Source organism: Panthera pardus, unplaced genomic scaffold, assembly GCF_024362965.1.
Source record: "Panthera pardus isolate Hobbes unplaced genomic scaffold, ASM2436296v1 HiC_scaffold_16, whole genome shotgun sequence".
Classification (NCBI taxonomy): Eukaryota; Metazoa; Chordata; class Mammalia; order Carnivora; family Felidae; genus Panthera; species Panthera pardus.
Genome location: NW_026526721.1, coordinates 86,701,056 through 86,722,599, shown reverse-complemented (window position 1 = coordinate 86,722,599; position 21,544 = coordinate 86,701,056). Strand labels below are relative to the sequence as shown.

At 34.7% G+C, this 21,544-nt stretch overlaps 1 protein-coding gene across 2 annotated transcripts in view; it reads left to right on the top strand.

Moving 5' to 3' along the window:
* The window catches only part of MFN1 (mitofusin 1), a 34,107-nt gene extending 13,102 nt beyond the window's left edge, over positions 1-21,005 (top strand). For both annotated transcript variants that reach the window (XM_019463230.2, XM_019463229.2), the window contains exons 8-18: positions 3,414-3,567; positions 3,683-3,750; positions 9,848-9,969; positions 11,642-11,768; positions 11,900-12,004; positions 12,281-12,383; positions 12,517-12,746; positions 14,585-14,737; positions 15,520-15,716; positions 18,061-18,195; positions 19,984-21,005. In XM_019463230.2, the coding sequence (XP_019318775.1) occupies positions 3,414-3,567; positions 3,683-3,750; positions 9,848-9,969; positions 11,642-11,768; positions 11,900-12,004; positions 12,281-12,383; positions 12,517-12,746; positions 14,585-14,737; positions 15,520-15,716; positions 18,061-18,195; positions 19,984-20,065 (1,476 nt within the window). In that variant the 3' untranslated portion in view covers positions 20,066-21,005. The remainder of the gene's footprint in view (positions 1-3,413; positions 3,568-3,682; positions 3,751-9,847; positions 9,970-11,641; positions 11,769-11,899; positions 12,005-12,280; positions 12,384-12,516; positions 12,747-14,584; positions 14,738-15,519; positions 15,717-18,060; positions 18,196-19,983) is intronic.
* Positions 21,006-21,544: the final 539 nt, after the last annotated feature.

The window sequence follows — 21,544 nt, the reverse complement described above, 5'->3', positions numbered from 1 at the left end:
TACCAGAAAAGTATACAGATCATAAGTGTCCAACTCAAGAAGCAGAACATTCGCAGCACTTCAGAATGCACCCCCTCCATCCTCCGGCAGGGATGAGCACTTAACCATGACTTCTAATGCCCTTGATTAATTTTTTGGTTATTCAGCTTTATGTAATGGAATCATATATAGTATCTACTTTTGTGTCCAGTTTTCTTTTGCTCAACGTTATATTTGTGATATGTGTCCATACCTTTGTGCATAAAGTGCATTTCATTACTGTATATTTCAGCCTATAAATAACTACATTTGAAACTTATTCAGTCTGCTAGTGATGGCCATTTGGGTAAATTTCCTGAATGTAGCTGTTATGAATAATGCTTCTGTGCACATTCTTATGTATGTCTTCTTGGTGCACACAGGTTTATATTTCTGTTGGATATATACCAGTGGTTCTCAGTGTGAAGGATTGGGCATATTTGATCCCCAGGGAATATTTGGCCCTGTCTGAAGACTTTTTTTTTTTTTTTTTTAACGTTTTATTTATTTTTGAGACAGGGAGAGACAGAGCATGAACAGGGGAGGGTCAGAGAGAGGGAGACACAGAATCCGAAACAGGCTCCAGGCTCTGAGCTGTCAGCACAGAGCCCGACGCGGGGCTCAAACTCACGGATCGCGAGATCATGACCTGAGCCGAAGTCGGCCGCTCAACCGACTGAGCCACCCAGGCGCCCCAAGACTTTTTTTTTTTTTTTTTTTTTTAATTTTTTTTTTTTCAACGTTTTTTATTTATTTTTGGGACAGAGAGAGACAGAGCATGAACGGGGGAGGGGCAGAGAGAGAGGGAGACACAGAATCGGAAACAGGCTCCAGGCTCCGAGCCATCAGCCCAGAGCCTGACGCGGGGCTCGAACTCACGGACCGCAAGATCGTGACCTGGCTGAAGTCGAACGCTTAACCGACTGCGCCACCCAGGCGCCCCAAGACTTTTTTTTTTTTTTTAATGTTTGTTTATTTTTGAAGGAGAGAGAGAGCACAAGCAGAGGAGAGGCAGAGAGAGGGAGATACTGAATCTGAAGCAGGTTCCAGGCTCTGAGCTGTCACAGGCACAGAGTCTGACATGGGACTCAGACTTACATGCCATGAGGTCATGACCTGAGCTGAAGTTGGATGCTTAACCGACTGAGCCACCCAGGCTCCCCTGAAGACATTTTTGGTTGTCACAGCTCAGGGACGGTGCTACTGGCATCTCCTACTGGAGGCTAGGGGTGCTGTTAAAAGTCCCGTAACACAGATCAGCCCCTCCCAACCAAAGATTTATCTGATTCAAAATGTCATTACTGCAGAGATCAGTAATCTGTGAGTGTATATCTAGGAATAGAATCGGTGGATTGCATGTAAATATGCTGTTTCAGTAAACACAGCCCGAGTTTTGTAAAGTGCTTGTACCAGCTTATACTCCCAAGCAGTTTGAGAGTTCCAGGTGATTTATATTCTTGCCAACACTTGGTATTTTTGTTTTTGTTTTAAATTTTAGTCATGGTGGTGATTTTAGAAACTGCTTTTTTTCTTTTTTAAAAAAAAATTTTAATGTTTATTTTAGAGAGAGAGAAAAAAAACATGAGTGGGGAGGGACGGAGGAGCCACAGAATCTGAAGCGGGCTCCAGGCTCTGAGCTGTCAGCACAGAGCCCAATGCGGGGCTCAAACCCACGAGCTGTGAGATCATGACCTGAGCTGAAGTCAGACGCTCAACCCACTGAGCCACCCGGGCGCCCCTAGAAACTTCTTTTTAAAAACAATAGTGTATCTGGTATTTGGTCTGTGATCTATAAAAAATATTTAATTTACTTGATATTTCTTTTTCTGATTTTAATCATAGTTTATGTTTATTTATAAAAATAGAAAATGCATAAAAAATTAAAATTTACACTGTCCCATCATTGTTCATGTGTTAGATTATTTGCTTTCATTCTTTTCCCCCACCCCCAGAATTGGAATTTTGTTTAATATGAAGCTTTATATCCTTATTTATTTTTGTTTCATGTTTGTTTAATTTTTAGAGAGTGTGTGTGGGGGGGGTGGATGCTGAGTGGTGAGGGGAGGTATAGAGAGAGAGGGGAGACACAGAATCTGAAGCAGGCTCTACACTGTCAGCACAGAGCCTGATGCGGGGCTCAAACTCACGAACCGTGAGATCATGCTGTGAGCCCAAAGTCGGGTGCTTAACCGACTGAGCCATCCAGGAGCCCCATATATCCTGCTTTTATTAACTGTTGTATGATTATACTCTTTTCAAATTGGGGTTTCATTTAATCAGAGAATTAGGAAATATCCACGGGTTCTTTTCCATTCCTATTTAGCTTATTTTTTTTTTTAATGTTTATTTATTTTTGAGAGAGACACACACGGAGTGTGAGCAAGGGAGGGGCAGAGAGAGGGAGACACGGAATCTGAAGCAGGCTCCAAGCTCTGAGCTGTCAGCACAGAGCCCAACATGGGACTCGAACTCACCAACTATGCTATCATGACCTCAGCTGAGGTTGGACACTAAACCAACTGAGCCACACAGGTGCCCCTTAGCTTAGTTTTTATTAAGTCTTAAGATAGAGATTTCTTATCGTAGCCACAATGCTAAAGGCTAGTACTAAACCCTAATTAGTTTCTAACCCTTAGTCCTATTTTTTTTATTTTTAATTTTTTTAAAGTTTTATTTATTTAAGTAATCTCTATGCCTCCATGGGGCTTGAATTCATGACTCTGAGAGCAAGTGTTTCATGCTCTACTGACTGAGCCAGCCAGATGCCCCTCTTAGTCCTAATTTTAATTACCCAAGTGCTAATCTTAATCCTAACATTGCAGCTCTAATCCGTATCTGATACATTCTCCCCAAATTTCTCATTTTTTTAAGAAAAAGAGACCGTTTGTGTTCTGATTTCACAATAAAAATGTCTTCATTGTAGCAAGTTAATTGTACTTATATTCTGATGTCAAACTTTAATAGCTTCATTGTAGAACATTTGGAAAATAAGCATAAGGAAGAAATAAAATGCCACCTGTGCCTGCATGCCACCTATTAATTTTCACATATGTATACACGTATCATTTTTTGTAGTATAGTCATATACATCATTAATACAAAATTAAGAACTCTTTCCTATGGCAGTAAGTGTTAATATTTGTCTATAATATGTTTTGTAATGGCTGCATATTTGGTGGTCCATCAGAATTTTAAATGGTCAAGGAAGGATCTTTAAGAGAAAAAGTCTGTCAGCAAGTTTAAAACTTCATTTATTAGAATTTTTGGATTTGTTAAGTATATGGAAACTATTACTATAATATCACTATGAATGGAGTTTAGTATTATAGGCCTGTAGCTGTCAGCTATATTGTCGTTTAATTACTCGAATTATTTTAGTACCTTGTTTTCTCTAGGTACGTAGACAGCACATGGAAAGATGCCTGCATTTCTTGGTGGAGGAGCTTAAAGTTGTGGATCCTTTGGAGGCACAGAATCGTATCTTCTTTGTTTCTGCAAAGGAAGTTCTTACTGCTAGAAAGCACAAAGCACAGGGGATGCCAGAAGGTGGTATGTATTATTATGGATTGTCTTTCGAAATACAAGTATAGTTATTGAAACAGCATGCTAGAAATCTTAATGTTGCTGTATACTAGGTTTTAAACTCTTTACATAAATATTATAGGTGGGGCACTTGCTGAAGGATTCCAGGCAAGATTACAGGAGTTTCAGAATTTTGAACAAATTTTTGAGGTAGGAATTTTGCAAATGTATTGACTAATACAAAACCCTAGCATTGGTTGGAGAATGATCATAATCTTCTGTTTTTAGTGTTTATCTTTGTCAAATAACCTTTGCTGTTATTTAGTATAGTTTCTGCCACAGCAAGTGAAACAAGTTTGAAGAAAGGAGGTCCCTGCAAAATGGATGATCTGTAAGAATTTAAAACTAAAGATTGTAGTTTCTTATTTTTCGTATATATTTGTATTTAAATGAGAAACTATTTTCTAATATTGTATGTGTTGTGCAATGAGTGAAATTCTCTTTATTCAATAATTTGAGGCAAGATTAAATAAATGTAATTGCTGTTGGGGTGGATAATAGAGCAAAGTGAAGATCATCTTTTTTCTTCTGTACCATACAGTTTATAGACAGAGAATGTAGTTAATGTCATATTAAGATACAGGTCTTGTACCTTAGGAATCTGGTAGGAACACCTGGGGCACATAACTAATGTGTTTGCAGCATTGGGGAGGAAGGATACTGTCTTAATATTTTGGTGTTTTATTCAAAGACATTAAAACTCATCCTACATTTGACTGAAAAGTTCTTTAGATGTTTATCTTCTAAACTCTTATTTAGGTGTTAATCTTCTAAACTTTTATTTAGCCCTATTTGATCCAGCTCTGCTTAGATTGCATATCCCCTTCTCACCCATGAATGAACACAAAGACTTCAGAACTGAAAAAACTTGCATCTGCAGTTATTCTTCCTTATAAGTAATAACAGCTTTAATAGTAAGGATATGAATGTTGAACGTGTTCGGCAGAATTTTTTTAACTAAACATTTATTTGCTCACTATCCCCCATCTTTAATTTGGTGAGTTGGAGACAGACTATTAAGTAGATGAAGACAAAATATTTAAGAAGGAAAGCCCACTAGTAGTTATCAGAGGCCCCTGGGTTATCAGCATATGTCCTCCCAAGCTAAGCTATAGATTACATGAAGTCTCAGACCATTGTTTATATTCTTTCCCTTTCGCTTTCACAAGAGATTCAGTGCTCTCCTTACTCTTTAGATCAGTTATTTCATCCATGGGGAAAATATTGGGAAGAGAATCTATTGTTCTATCTCTTTTGTCTTACTGACCTTTTCTTTCTTCTGTGTGTATGTCATTTATTTCTCCTTTCAAATCATACTGTTCTGTTATGCATTTGTAATGTTTTTCATATTGATTCCTGCTACCCAGACAGAATATCTCCTTGAAGAGGTGGAAATGAGAAGAGCACTAGTTCCTAAACCTTGGCTGATCATGAGAATCACATTAGGTGCCTTAGAGAACTGCAGACTACTGAATTATCCCAGAGACCGATCCAGTGGGGCTAGTATGGACCTAGGAATCCGTAAATATTCAAAGCTCCTCAAGGGATTGGAATAACCAGACAGACCTAGGAATTTTTCTTTTTAATGTTTTTAGAAGAAACTTGGCAGTTTGTTATAATGGTTCACTGGGAATATAAAAATTATGTATGAAAAACTATGCACAAGCTTTTACATAAAGTAGAGAACATCAGACTTTAGACTTTGAAATTTTTGTTAAGTTAAAAGTATGATAGATTTAATATGAGAATCAGCTAGAAATTATTTGAACTTACCTAAAGAAATAATCAGATGTACAAAAAATTGTTTTGGTGGCCAAAGCATTTTTTGATTACATTGACAATTCTTTTCAGCTTTTTTCCCAGAGCTAACATTTGTTACTTCTTAAATCAATTTTGGTAATTTATGACTTCTATAAATTGGTGTATTTCTGAGAATTTATAACTTCGTAGGATAAAATTGTTCATTTTTACAACTTTTATATTCTTTGATACATACACATGTATATATATTTTTTCAAATATTTATTTATTTGTTTATTTTTGAGAGAGAGCACAAGCAGGGGAGGGGCAGAGAGAGAGAGAGAGACAGAATGCAAAGCAGTTTCCAGGCTCTGAGCTGTCAGCGCAGAGCCGCCATGGGCTCGAACCCATGAACTATGACATCGCGACCTGAGCAGAAGTCAGACATTTAATAGACTGAGCCACCCAGGCGCCCCAATGAGTATATATTCTAACTTTAACAGATTTGTCAGTGATTTAACTGCTCTGTTTTATCCTCCAACAACCTAGCCCCAGCCCTTGGTTAATTTTTCCATTCATAAACAGCATTTTTTGGTTTTTATTTAAGTTCTATATTAATCTTTAACCATAGTTTCCTTCTGCTTTTTTTATACTTTTCTTTTTTTTTAAGTGGAATTGTTTTTTGCTTTTTGTTCTTTAGGAAAGAATTTAGGGTTGTGAATTTGTGATGTAACATTGGGTGTATTCCATGGATTTCAGTATCCAGTTTTCATTGTTTAGTGATTTTTTTTTTAGTTATACTTGTTGGTATTTCCTATTCATTACAGGAGATGTTAAGAATCAGATGTTTTGATTCTTTTCATCTAATTTATGGTGATATCTTAGTTTCTATGCATTTTGGTCACAGAATATGGCTTTTATACACATTTTTCTCTTTGTTTTTGAATTCACTTTTTTTTTTGGAAGTCTTTAGAAAATTATTTTTGTGGAAAGAAAAATTGTACGAAGTTAATCATTTTTAGCAATCTGATTCTTGCCACAGACTTTTTGAGATTCCCTTGTTTCCAAAGGATCAAAAAACCTTAGGAACATTTATTTAGAGTATCAAGTAAAATAAAGCCTGAAAATTAAACCACTTAAAATCAATCAAGGAAATCAATGTTAATTCTGTCAGTATGTTTTCTTATTGTTTTAAACCTGTATTTGAGCAAGTGTATATTCTAAAGATGATTTAGACATTTGAATTTCTTTGTTCAAATATTTGGCCATTCTTAGTAGTTTGGTTATAAGATAGAAAAGAGGTATGTATAAAATAACTCTTTTCTAAAATGTCAGTGAATTTATTATAAAGGACATTTCTGGGACAACTGGTAAGATTTGAAAATTGACCGTGTGCTAGGTTGATAGTATTGACCCAATGATAATGTTCTGAACACAGTAATTATTTTGTGGTTGTATAGGAAAATGACCCAATTCTTTGGGACATATGTTAATATATTTAGTAGTAAAGCTGTGATGTCTGCAAAGAACGGTCAAATTGTTGAGTAGAAACAATATGTATAAAAATACATGTGTATTTCTATGTATAGACATATATCTATATGGAGAGAGGGGAAAGGTAAACAAATGGGGCTGATTGTTAACACTTGGAATGTTTACTTGAAAGGCATAGTGTGTTATTAGTGTTTTTCTTGTGTAGTCCTCTTAGTTAAAAGTATTTCAAAATAATAAGTTGGGAGTGATGAATAGCATATTATTATGAGCATTTGCAGTCTGTTACAGGGATTTGACAAATTTGTATGTCCTAATGACACATAAATGTTAATATTTACAAACGTGTAATTATAATTGACTACCAGCTGGCTTCTTAAGATGTAATTAGAAAGTTAGAAAACTATCTTAACTGATATTAGGATTATTGTTTTGGTTCCAGATCTTTAATAAGTTTTAAGATAATCTACAGGATACTCTGACAAGATAGAATTTAAATTGGTTTGGTGTAGTATTTTAACCTTCTCCTTGGAAAATTAGTGTTCCTGATAAAGTAAGTCTGGAAACTGCTGCTTACTGTATATGTTCCCTATGGGGATTCATAAGCATATTAATGTAGCAAGAGTTCTGAGAAATAATACACTGAAAAACCCTGTATTTAAATTAGCATTTCCCACACTTCAGAATAGAATATTTCTTTTGCAGGTTGACTTGGTATTTTTCTGATCAGGGGGAGCATCAGTGTAGGATACTTCTTAATTGGAAGAAGATTTCCTGCTTTTTTCTTTATATTTATTCATGATTATATGTTTTTAAATCAAGGAATGACTTTTATATTGCCTAATAACTTTTGGAAATATTTTCTTTCTGGTCTAGCTCTAATACTGTGCTGTTATCTACAAATTTTGAGTCTTCATTGCTGATATCTAGATCTGCTTCATCGAGGAACATAGAATTTCTTTTAACCTTTTTTTCTTTTAAAAATATTTTTATGCTTTTATTAAATTTTTTGTTGCAGTTAATTTGTCAATTTATGAGATACAGTTATTTAAAGAAAAAGCTTTGATTCAGTTAGAAATAAGCAGTTTATACTTTTAAACACTTAATATTGTGTAGTTATTGGTGGGTTTTCTGTAGGTACATACAGAAGGTGCAGGGGCGGGGGGAGGGGGAAATCCCCCCCCTCCCCCCCAACTTCCTTCAACTAATCTATTCAGGATTAGTGATGTTGAGTGATGTGTAAATAAGCTTAACCCTGAACAAAACTTAGGCTATGCGGTGAAGGAAAGTAATGGGCTTTGAGTTAAGGCTTTATAAACAGTTAACTAAATGAATTACCCTCATGTATCCTTTGGCTAAAGAAGTAAATCTCTTTTATTTTTCATATCTCAAAGTACTGAAGAGGACACCTAAACTGGCAAAAGAAATTTTAAGAGTGTTCTCTGTCTTAGTGAAACAGATAATCACTTCAGAGATGTGAAGGCTAACCATAGGTTATAAATAATATATTGAGTGAATGTATAACATACTAATGATTCCAAGATGAAAAATACTAGAGTATTAAGTGAATACCTTTTTAAAGTTTGAAAGCTATTTTGACAGAGGATAGTAATTACTACAGTTTTACTACTGGTTACATATAAAAAGAGGTTCAAGAAGATGAATTCATGGAAATTATGGAGATATATACCAGATTTTGAAAAATTCCTCACAGAAAATAAACGCGGCTGCCTACAAAACATCTATGGCAGTTATTGCTGCTGTGACCCAGACAAGCATTTCTTGATGGTTCAAAGACCAGATAGCCTTTCTCTGTAAACTCTTGTAGTTGTTTTTAAATGTTATTTCAGTACAGAATTTGACTTTCTATGAGGTAAAAATGAAAGGACAATTTTAATATGATAATTTTGCTAACATTTAATGATGAATCACAGTAAATATTTTAAATAACAAGTAGCATGCACATTGAAATTGAAACAAAATTGAACAAATTTTACAGTATAAATGTATCCATTACTATATGTGATGCATTCTAACGTATTCTGTTTTAAAAAAAACACTGGTCATGAAACAGATTTGTACAGTAAATGATTTATTAGCTACAATTAGCTTTAAGGTGAAACAAATGAGATAGGGCATCACTGGGACCTGTGTACACAAACTGTAGACCAAGGGCATTAACAGGGATTGTCTCTGAAATAGCTGTAGATATTTTTCTTTTTCTTTTAAAATTTTTAAAATGCTTATTATTTATTTTTGAGAGAGAGAGAGAGAGTGAGCGGGAGGGACAGAGAGAGAGGGAGACACAGAACCTGAAGCAGGCTCCAGGCTCTGAGCTGTCAGCACAGACCCTGACACAGGGTTCAAACTCTCAAACCGTGAGATCATGACCTGAGCCGAAGTCAGACATGTAACCACTGAGCCGCCCAGGCGCCCCGTTCTTTTTTTTTTTTTAATAATTTAAAATATTATTTAGGTTGTTTGTTGCTAAAGAATATCCTTCAAGTTGTTCAAGTTTTAATTGGTAGAATTCCTTTATAATAAATAACCTTATGTGAAACATGTCATTCAATTCCTTTCTTAAAATGTAGAATTCTAATTCATAACTCAGTTAAGAACTTTATTAGGTTATCTGTTGTAAGCATGAGAAAAATCAAGATAGAATAGAAGTAGATTAAAGGTAATCAGATAAAATTAGTAATTTTAACAGAGAAGCTTTAAACATTGAAAACAATACCCTGCTTATTTATTTATTTTTAAAAATAGTCAAAAAAACCATTGCACATTACTGTGTAAAATTACACAAAGATACGAACTTGCTGTTAATGCCCTTTTTACTTTTGATTGCTTGTAGTTTTTTTAACCTTTGTTATTTTAACTTGTGTTTATCATGCATTTACTTTCTGCCTTTATTTATGTTTTGGTTAATGTTACATACAGCAAGTTTTTGTGTTTAAATTCCTGAAAATGTTGGGATGGAATTACAGTAATGTGTTATGGCTTGGGCCCCTCGCAGGAGTGTATCTCGCAGTCAGCAGTGAGAACAAAGTTTGAACAGCACACTATCAGAGCTAAACAGATACTAGATACTGTGAAAATCATAATGGATTCAATAAACGTGGCAGCAGCAGAGAAAAGGTATGAATTCACTTTATTGCAAAATAAAAGCCATTTTGTATCAATATGAATTCCTTAGACTAAGGTATTAAATTGTTATATTTTAAGTACTTTCATACTAAAGTCAACAATTTACTTGCATGTTTTAAAATGAATATTTGAAATTATAAATATTTATTCTACAACCTCGCATACATCATTTACATTCCTTGGATCTCAGTATTCTCATGAGTAAAATCATAACATATTTCATAGTTTAAAATATGTTTAAAGCAGTGGAAGAACCATTTCTTCAAGAGGAATTTTTTGAAGAAGTCCAAAAAAGAGGTGACCCTCTTTTTTGTTAACATTCAACCTATAACCAAATTTTCATATATTCATACACTGATACCTTGAAATGCCTCTTTGATGCCAGTTGTGGTTTTTTTCATTAACTGGTAAACAAACAAGGTGATATTACCTGCCGGCCAGAAAGTCAGTTTGGTAAGCACTACCCTATATGTCGTATTGTACTGTGCTGTTATTCCATTTATTATCTTATAAAGACAAAAATGAATGCATGAAATTGCCAACATTATTGAAGAAAAGGGTAGTTCTCACAAAGTTGGTACACTTGCAACAAAGATGATGTTATTAGATATGATGATAGTTAACAGTGTTCAGCCTTAATTATACCATCAGTGGGTTTCAGCCAAAGAAAGGAAAGTTATAAAGCATCAAAGATTAAGTTAAAGATGACATTAAATTGGGAATTTTAAAAGCATTTGATCTTACTGGGAAAACAAACACTTATACCTAAATCTATTGCCTAATGTTGACACTTTTAGTGGAATGCATTATGTACAGAATTAGAGATTTTCCAGCACATAAAACACAAGACAGATCTCAGGCTGATCTCAGGCCCTGCCCAGTGTTTCTGTATGGGATTGTGTTGCCCATTTACACCCCTTTCAGCTCAATTGCTTTATTACAGTAGCCAAAGTGAGTATTTGGTCCACCAATTGACCTTAATATTCTTAATTTTAAAAATTCAGGACATTGAACTAAACATGCCACAAAGAAGATGTGATTTGAGGATGTTTTGTATCATCATGTCTTGGGAACTCTTAGCTAAAGATAATTTAAAAGTGTCTCAGGTCTTTGTTTTCCTATACCATCCGGTAGTTGACGAATCTCTATAAAAGCCAGATAGTAGATATTTTAAGCTTTGTGGGTCATCTGTTTCTTTTGCAGCTACTCAGTTTTTCAGTTTTAGAGCAAAGGTAGCCATGTATGAATGGTCATAGCTATATCCTAAGAAAACCTTAACAAAAACTAGCAGCTGGCTGGATTTGGCTTTCAGGATGTCATTTGCTAACCCTTGTTTATTAAATGAAGTCAATACTGAGTTTTGTTTTATTTTGACTGTTCATATCTGTGTTTGGAGAATCCTTCCTAATTCTTAGTGGGGGGGGGGGTTGATTCTTTGTGGGATTCAGATACTTCATGGGCAGAGAGACAAAGTAGTTTATATCCAGTCTTCTATAAATATTTTAAGATGAAATATTATTTGAATCTTTTTAGATGTTGAAAATACAAGATTATTTTTCTTGTTATGCTAACAGATTGTTCAGTGCATAAGTGAGTACCCTCACTTAACTGCTTTGGGACTTTAATATATCCTAAGAATTAATTACTTTTCATACTATAATAGGGTTTATTCAATGGAAGAGAGGGAAGATCAAATTGATAGACTGGACTTTATCCGAAACCAGATGAACCTTTTAACACTGGATGTTAAGAAAAAAATCAGGGAGGTTACAGAGGAGGTGGCAAACAAGGTGGGTTGGTGAATTTATGATTAAAATTTCTGGGAAGGGGGGCACCTGGCTGGCTCAGTGGGTGGGGTATTCAATTTAGTTTTTGGAGTAATTGGTAATCTTGTTTAATTTTTTTAACTTCGTATTTTCAGGTGTCATGTGCAATGACAGATGAAATTTGCCGACTGTCTGTGTTGGTTGATGAATTTTGTTCAGAGTTTCATCCTACTCCAAGTGTATTGAAAGTATATAAAAATGTAAGTTAAATTGTATTTAAAGTTATTTAGATACAGTTTCCTCACCTTATTGTACATTTATATTTAGTGGTATAGCATCTTCATGGCAACCAGCTTATGATTAAAGTGTTACACCTCCTGTGTACTCTTGTGATAATTACACTACTATGTATACAGAACACGCAGAAAAGTTATCCTCTAAGAATAAGATTTAGCATTTACTACATTTTTAAAGTTTTTGTAAAATCTATGTATGTTCTAGAGAAAAAATAATGGGCACATTTATCATGTTAACAGGAGTTAAATAAGCACATAGAAGATGGTATGGGAAGAAATTTAGCCGATCGGTGCACAAACGAAGTCAATGCTTCAATGCTTCAATCCCAGCAAGAAATTATTGGTAATATTTATATCTACAAGTTTATGTGTATTTTTTTATTTCATTGATAAAGGGTTTATTTTCCTTTAGGTTTTTTATACAACATAAAACATTATTTACTGTCATTTCTTAAATATAATTTTGTTTTGTCTAGAAAATTTGAAGCCATTACTTCCAGCTGGTATACAAAATAAACTACATACACTGATTCCTTGCAAAAAATTTGATCTCAGCTATGACCTAAATTGCCATAAGTTATGTTCAGATTTTCAAGAGGATATTGTATTTCGTTTTTCCCTGGGCTGGTCTTCCCTTGTCCATCGTTTCCTGGGCCCGACGAATGCTCAGAGGGTGCTGCTAGGATTATCAGAGCCCATCTTCCAGGTATCCTTTTTTTTCTTTTTTTTTGAGTAAGCTTTTTATTTGATTATTGCTCTACTACACAGTTATGTATCTTTGATTCTATGAGTTGAGATTCTCCTTTTTATTTTGCTTATGTGATTTTCCCTAATAGAACTTCCTGTGTCTAATTTGCATATTTATGATTTAATGTCTGTCAAATAGAGCCATTTCTGAATTAGGCAGACTATGCAAAGGGAGAGGTAATCCCAGCATTTTCATCCAGTACTGTTGTAGGTTGTTCCACATTTGTTTTTGAAATGGGTTTTTATTTTCTCAGAAGTTTTTGTTTTCAAATAAAATTGAAGTTTTGACTTCAAATAAATTAGATTAATACAAACATTTTTTTAAAAAGTTTTGAATCTATCAATTTGATAATTTTTCAGAAAATTTATGGAGTTGTAAAACCGTCACCACAATGTAGTCGTAGAACCTGTCACCTTCAAATGGTACCGTTGTGCCCATTTGTAGTCCATCAATCATTCCTACCTTCAGCCCTATTGCTAGTTAGCTTTCTGTAACTATCATATTTTGCCCTTTCTGGACATTTCCTATAAATGGAGTCATTAAAAATGTGGCATTTTGTGACTGGCATCTTTCACTTAGCATAGTATTTTCAAGATTCATCATCATGGTACATGAATGTTGTAGCATATATAAATATTCCATTTTTAATGGCTGAATAATATTCCATTATAGATACCACACATTTTATTCATCCATCAGTTGATGGACACTTGAGTTGTTTGTACTTTTTAGCTACTGTGAATAATGATGCTCTGAACACTCATGTACTATTTTTTTTTTTAGCATTTATTTATTTTTGAGAGATTATGAGTGGGAGAGAGGCAAAGAGGGAGGGAGACACAGAATCTGAGCTGTCAGCACAGAGCCCGATGTGGGGCTCGAACCCACGAACTGTGAGATCATGACCTGAGCTGAAGTTGGATGCTTAACCGACTGAGCCATCCACGTGCCCCTCATGTACTGTTTTTATGTGGGCATCTGTTTTCATTTCTCTTGAGTATATACCTAGGAATGAAATTGCTGGGCCAATCGGTAACTCCATGTTTAACTTTCTGAGGAACTGCCAAACTGTTTTCCAAATCAGCTACGCTATTTTCTGTTGCCAGCTATTTCTCAACATTCTCATCAAGACTTGTTATTGTCCGTCTTTTTTATTCAGTGGGTGTGAAATGGTATCTCATATACCATTGATTTGTATTTCCCTAATGACTAAAGAGTTTGAACATCTTTTCATGTGCTTATATTAGCCATTTGTATATCTTATTTTGTGAAATGTCTATTCAGATCATTTGCCCATTTTTAAATTGGGTTATTTGGCTTCTTATTAACTTGCAGGAGTTCTGTATATATTCTCTAGATACAAGTCCTTTGTCAGATGATATCCAAATAAGTTTTTTTAGTCTGTGACTTGGCTTTTAAGCCATTTTCTTATGGTGTATTTTGAAGTGTAGAAGATTTTAATTTTTAAGTCCAATTTTTTTTAAGGATGTGTTTTTGGTGTGAGAATTTTAAAATATGGTTTTAATTCCTCTTGAGGGTTGAGGGCCTACTATAGTGTGAAATATAGTGTGAAAATTCATTATTTGTCGTGATATCATTGGCTCAATATTGGTCACAGAAAATAATTTTCAGGCCATTTTTATTTTCTTAATGTATTTATTGGGAACTCATTGGAGTCATTCTTTTTATAGATTTACTACTGTAATTATAAAAGAAATACAGTAGAACTTTATAAATGTAACTGTACCATTTGTAGTGGTTTAATTATAATAATCCTTTTTCCCCAACCTTACCAGCTCCCCAGATCTTTAGCTTCTACTCCCACTGCTCCTACTAATCCAACAACGCCAGACAATGCATCACAGGAAGAACTCATGGTTACCTTAATAACGGGATTAGCTTCTCTCACATCTAGAACTTCTATGGGCATCATCGTTGTTGGAGGGGTGGTAAGAAGTCCTTTTTAGTATAATTAAAATTGGAATTTGTGCAGAGCTTTTTGTTAGATCATGAAAAGAAAGGTATATTTACTTTTATTTCCAGGATCTATAAAATGACACGAAAAGTTGTTGGTTAAATTAGTGAATAAAGAGGAGTTTCACAGGTCTAATCTTAAGTTTTTAAAACTATATATTTTAAAATTTAACTATAGTTGACCTATAACATTGTATTGGTTCTAGGCATACAACATAATGATTTCATAAAAGCAGATATTGCAAAATGATTTCCACCGTATAAATTTTTACCAAATACTTCTTTAGGGAGAAAAATACCACCAACTAACTAGTCCTTTAAACAGTGCTTATTTTCACATTACAGCACATAAAGAAATGATATTTGTACATTGGTGTAATAAGAATGATCCAGGTTCCTTATCTAGCCTTCTCTGAATACCAAAGGGATCTGCCTTCACGTATTAAAGATTAGTAGTAGTACATATGTGTAAAGTATTTTTTCACATCATTAACAATATGAGTTTACTTGTTTTGGTTTTTTAAAATCTGTGACCTAAAAAAAAAAAAAATTCACATGCCTTTTTGAGATAACATTAGATCAATTTACCAAATAAATGTCTGGCAGGTTATAAAAGTTCTTGTCTGATATTTGTTTAAAAAATGGATCTGAGTCAAAGATCTTTAGGGAGCTGATGCGTTTGCTAAAATGCCTTAATATACAATGCCCCTAATGGTGATTTTCTTTCTCAAAGTAGCCTATGAATTTATCTTTACAGATTTGGAAAACTGTAGGCTGGAAACTCATATCCGTTTCATTAAGTATGTATGGAGCTTTGTATCTTTATGAAAGGCTGACCTGGACCACCCGTGCTAAGGAGAGAGCCTTTAAACAGCAGTTTGTGAACTATGCAACTGAAAAACTGCAGATGATTGTCAGCTTCACGAGTGCAAACTGTAGCCATCAAGTACAACAGTAAGCTGGAAGATGTGTCTTTGTTTCCTTTTTTTGTTTTAATTATTGAACTATGACATACATGTAAAAAATGCACAAGCAAAAGTACTGCTCAAGGAACTATCACAATGTGAACACACTTTGTAATCACCACCAAGGTGAAAAAATCGAATGATACCAACCAAGTAGGTTCAAAAATGCGTAATGACAAGTGTAATTTATTTTTACTGTCACAGCCAGGTTACAAGTTTAAAGGCATAACCCTTTTATTTTTTTATTTTTAAAAGATTTTTTTTTAATCTTTATTTTTGAGAGAGACAGAGTGGGAGCGGGGGAGGGGCAGAGAGAGAGGGAGACGCAGAATCCAAAGCAGGCTCCAGGCTCTGAGCTGTCAGCACAGAGCCCGATAGGGGCTCGAACTCACGGACCATGAGATCATGACCTGAGACAAAGTCGGACGCTTAACCGACAGAGCCACCCAGGCGCCCCTAAAGGCATAACTCTTTTAGAACTCAAGGGAATTTTATTATAATAATACTGGTGTCCACTAATTTATTTTATGTGTCTTAAAATTTGTTTCATTGATCTAGTAAAAATATATAGAACTCCAATTAAATCAATGCAAAATAGCCAATTTTTGGATGCTACTGAGACCTAAATTAAAAAGTTCTCTGAGCTGAAGATGATTGTAGTTTAGTGAAGGAAATAACATGTACATAATTATAATAAGTGAAAAGTGGTAAGTAAGCCTCATAATGTGAGGCTTTAGAATCTTAAATCAGGAAAGCTGGTGGGTCAATAAGGGTTTCCTACAAGGAAGGGTAGCCAGAATAGAATAAAAAGATGTAGGCAGAGAAAACACCCCAAAGCAAAGAAAGGGGAAAAGAAGTGTGTTCAGAAACATGAGAAAATTTTGATGTGACAGATATGTATATCAGAGGGGTACATTTGAATATAAACCTAACACTAGGACAGGAGCTTAGATAATTAGAAGTCTGGGGAGAGATGTCATTAACGTTTAGCTCTGGAACAAATAACTGCAGTGGTGTGGTATATAGAACGGTTTAGATTAAGGAGACAAGAATTGCAAGGAGATTAAACTTTCAGACACAAGGTCAAAGCCCGTACTAACATAGAGCTGTAGAGAATGGAAACAGGGCACAGATTTGAGATAACTGAATATTTACCAAATATTTATTGAACTCCTGTTTTATACAGTAGTTTTCATTTTATTTATATTAAGGAAGATCTTTTCTCTAATAAAGATACCTAGACCTCCAAAAGAAATCATCTCAGGTCACATATGTAAAAATAAAGTTAAGCTTTCCATTCATTTGGTCTTCATTAATTGCCTACCATGTGCTAATAATTCTGCTAGAGGGGGTTGTGGGAAATAAAAAGTTAGAGATAACTTGATCCTCTTTCTTAGAAGACTTTACATTCTAATGGAAGCAGCCTCAAATAATTATTCAGTTAATATGAGCTAAATATTAATGCAATATGAAATAATGCAAGATGCTTAATTTGTCTAATATTGATTTATGGTAGAATGGGGTGAGAATGGAGAGAAAAAAGGCCATGGGAAAGATGAATATGCACAGGAGAATAGTTGCAAAGAAAAGTCAGTTAATCATATTCCAGAGGTACACACCTACTAGACATCTTTCCTGTTGCAAAAATATGTTTGCCAAAGCTAACAGATTAGCACACAAATTGAGCCATTTGGTTGTAGGAACATGGTTAATGTTGCTATGATTTAAAGTTTTGTTTTGTTGTTGAGGTGCCTGGGTAGCTCAGTCGGTTAAGCGTCTGACTTGATCAGCTCAGGTCATGATCTTGTGGTTCACAGGTTTGAGCTCCGCATTGGGCTCTGTGCTGACAGCTCAGAGCCTGGAGCCTGTTTCAGATCCTGTGTCTCCCTCTCTTCCCCACTTGCAGTCTGTCTCAAAAATAAAATAGACATTAAAAAAAGTGTTTTTTGTGCAAGTCACAAAAGCTCATGAAGTTTTCTTGCCTGTTCTCAGTAATTTATTTCTGTAGGCAAAGGACTCGTAAGTCTTACTGTGTTTCTGAAGAAATATACCCATCTTTTGCCTTTTTATAGCTTATTCATATTCACAACCATATAGTAGAGGTTCATACTGCCTATTGAGCATTTGTCTTGAGGCCAGATGAAATTAAGCCTACAGTGGTATTAAGCCTTAGTGCCGTATCCTCCCTTATACCATTCCTAACAGTGTTCTTTGATACCTTACACTTTACGTATATTTTAAACTTGTGATATTTTTATATAAGCTTTAAATTAAAGCTTCATTCATTTTCAAAGACATTCATGACTGCTGAAAACATCATTTTTTCTTTTAAGGGAAATGGCAACCACTTTTGCTCGCCTGTGCCAACAAGTTGATATTACACAAAGACATCTGGAAGAAGAAATTGCTAGATTATCCAAAGAAATAGATCAACTGGAGAAAATACAAAGCAATTCAAAGGTCTTAAGGTATTTGAACATTTTTCTTGATAATATGAATGTTTATTGGTCTCATTACCTAAATATAATTATATTAAAACTTTCTGCATTGGCTTAATTATTATATTCCATCCATATTTAATTCCATATGTTTTGCATTTTCAGTGAAAGCTAATTTCAACAAGAAAAAACAAATCTGAATTAGAAGGAATTTTTTAGGTCTTTATCTAGAACTTTATGTTGAGCTATATTAATCCCTGTTCACAGCAGATGTTCTAAAATTAAAAAGTGTGAGTTTTTAGTCCTGTATATCCAAGACCCATACCTTCCATTCTCATTGGGGGATGTGGATGTGCTTAAAATTTGAAGCAACAAGAGTAAACAAGATATCCTAATATGTGGAATTCTGGTTTAATATGATTTATCATGGATTCTGTGGGGTCTAACTAAAGTTTGCTTTTGGGGACCTGACCAGAAGTGTCACCATGAGGTGGCTGCTTGTTGGTAGTCCTGACATTCAGCTTTTACCAGTTAGCTGGCTCACCTATGAGTATCATTAAGCATCATTTAATTCCTGCTGCTACTTATCAGGGCTTGTGTTACATAAAATGCCCATATAAGAGCAGCCTGCAATGTCTCCAAATCGTAGAGGCTGTCCTTGTGAGCTGAATTTTGGGACATAAACACCTGTGGTCGTGTCTATCCATGGTGTCTTAATCTGATCAGCAGTTACATTGTTATTGCACCTTGGTTTCATAATCTCTGCAAAAGATGACGGCCTATCACTTAGACCCCAGCCTCTTTTCATACACACGCACACACACACACACTCCCAAGTAAATTTCATTTATCCCATTGCAGCTCTTTTAAGTTAGATCATCCCAAATACAGCCTTTAGTAAAACTATATCCAGTAGTTGTTTTTTTTTTATTTAGGTTTTTTTTTTTTTAGTAGTGTTTCATCTTGTTAGAGTAAAACAAATGATATTATTGGCACTTGCTGTAGCTTTTTGATTTTTGTAGGACTTAAGCATGAATAATTTTTATGTGCTAATCCTTTTTCTAAATAAATCCCATAATATTTAGAATCCCCACTGTTACTAATTAGGCTCCGCAATTCAGATAGAATTTAAGTTACCTAATTAAAAGACAATTGCCTGAAGAAGCATACAGTGTAGTTCATGTGTCCATTAACTTATATGACCTTGACTATATGCCCCCAGCAACAAGACCAAGAGAGAAAAGCTCACCCAAGTATGTGTGTGTGTGCCCTGGCATGGTATGAGAATGGGAGGCAAATCTGTGTTCTTTTGTCAGTTTTAGTTCCTGTTTTCATCTCATTAGGGTATTTGGCCGCATCAAGTATGATTCTAGTATTTAAAAAGATTTTTGGTATACACGGTCCTTTGACATCTGACACCTACTTTATGTATACATAAAACCCGTTGTTCTAGACATTGTTTAACTTAAAGGGAATTCAGGGACAATTATGATTCTGTGACTTAGGATATAACTCCCATGTAAGGTAATAGGACTCCATGGTCTCTTAATGCTTTTCATTCTTTCTTAGGTTTTTGGTTTTTATCTCAGTATACCTTTTTAAGTTCTGGGCATTGGATTCTGCGTTTACAGAAAAGCCATAGTAGCACATATACGTACTCTAAAAAGGTTGATAATATTTTAATAGGAGTTCAGATACATGTAGTAGCACCTGACTAGTGATTTTTTGTTTTGTTTTGAAGATTGGATGGAATGCATTTCTTTCTCACTGGCCTTTATGATAATTAGATTGGTATTTTTATTCATTTTTTTAAATTAGAAATAAAGCCGTTCAACTTGAAAATGAGCTGGAGAATTTTACTAAGCAGTTTCTACATTCAAGCAATGAAGAAGAATCTTAACAGTAGAGATTGCTTTGGTGATCATCATAGGAGAAAATGGAACTTGGAAGATTGGGACAGTTTTTTTATGAAATGACTTTAAATATGAATTATACTAACTGTACCTAAATAGCAAATCCTTGTGTAGATTCTGATAATGATCTATCTCAGGGTGTTTGCATTTCTGAAGAGTATTATATGAGGTCTTTTTAATTTTAATTTTGGGTAAAGAAAAGGCTAAACTGTGTTTCAAATGAATTAGTTAAAAGCAACAGAACCAACTATGTGACCCCTGAGGGGTGGGGCCTTGTTCTTAATTAGGGCTCTCTTTGTTTTTGATTCTGAAAAAACTCTGCTTCCTGGCATCCAGGAGTTAGAGAATGCTCATTTCATCTTTTCTCAAAACTAATTTTTGATGCCTACTTTAATGGGAATAGTCATTTTTTTCTTTTATAAACTGCATTGCTCTATCAAGGAGAGTGGAATGTTCTTGAGTGTATTGTTTATGCAAGTTACAATCACTTTTGCCATCCTGGCAGGTATGTAAACCACTAATAAATACACTGTTTTTACTCTTTTTTCCCATTAAAATGGATGTAAAATAGTATAAAGATTTGTTATTATAGTCTCTTATAAAAGTATAAAAATTTCTGGGTCTGATTAGTTGCCTGATCTGTTTCTAAAGAAACATTTTCAGTTTCAACTATGATTACAGCGAGGAAACCTTTCTATCTCAGTTTTAGGAGCAAAGTTTGAAGTGATAAAAATAGCCAAAGATACGGGAGCTCTGACTTTTGGGCGGTTGTATTCCTGTACCAATGCCGTTGTTCTTCAGAAGGTACTTGCGGAGGATACTGCTGGATTGTCCCCCCCGGGTGGCTTTACTTTAATTGTATGAATTTGCCAGGGCACTGTTAATATTACTGTACTTTTTAACTTAATGAAATGTTCGTGAGTTCAAGTATTGTCTGTTTCTGTGTAAAAACTAATTTAAACTTATATGGAAACGTGAAAAAATGACATTCTAGGGCTTTGCTACACAAAATGTAGCCTTGAGGATCACCAAAGCAGCAGCATCTAGATGCTTGTTAGATGCATAATGGCTGCATTTGGCAAGGGATACTTTCTGCTTTTCCGTAGAGGGATAACCTGTTAGGTTCTTTTATTCTTAATACTATTTCCTTTCTTGTGCCTTTAAGGCTTCTGGATGCTACTCAGTCTTTTCATAACAGGTGCAGCACTATTTTTCAGGATATCTTAAGGAGAAAATAATATTCTTTAGGCCACAGGAGCCTTTCAAAAATGTTTTTATGCAGAGCAGATACTAGGATGCACTATTCAAATCCAAATACTAGTTTATAGCTTGTTGTTGCTTTATAACCAAAAATAGTACAGGCTACCAACAAATGGGATTAGGTAACAAATTCCACATGAAAAACTAATGTCTAAGATTCTGGGTACTGCTAATTTAGGTTACAAGTTCAAGACCTTAATCTTTAT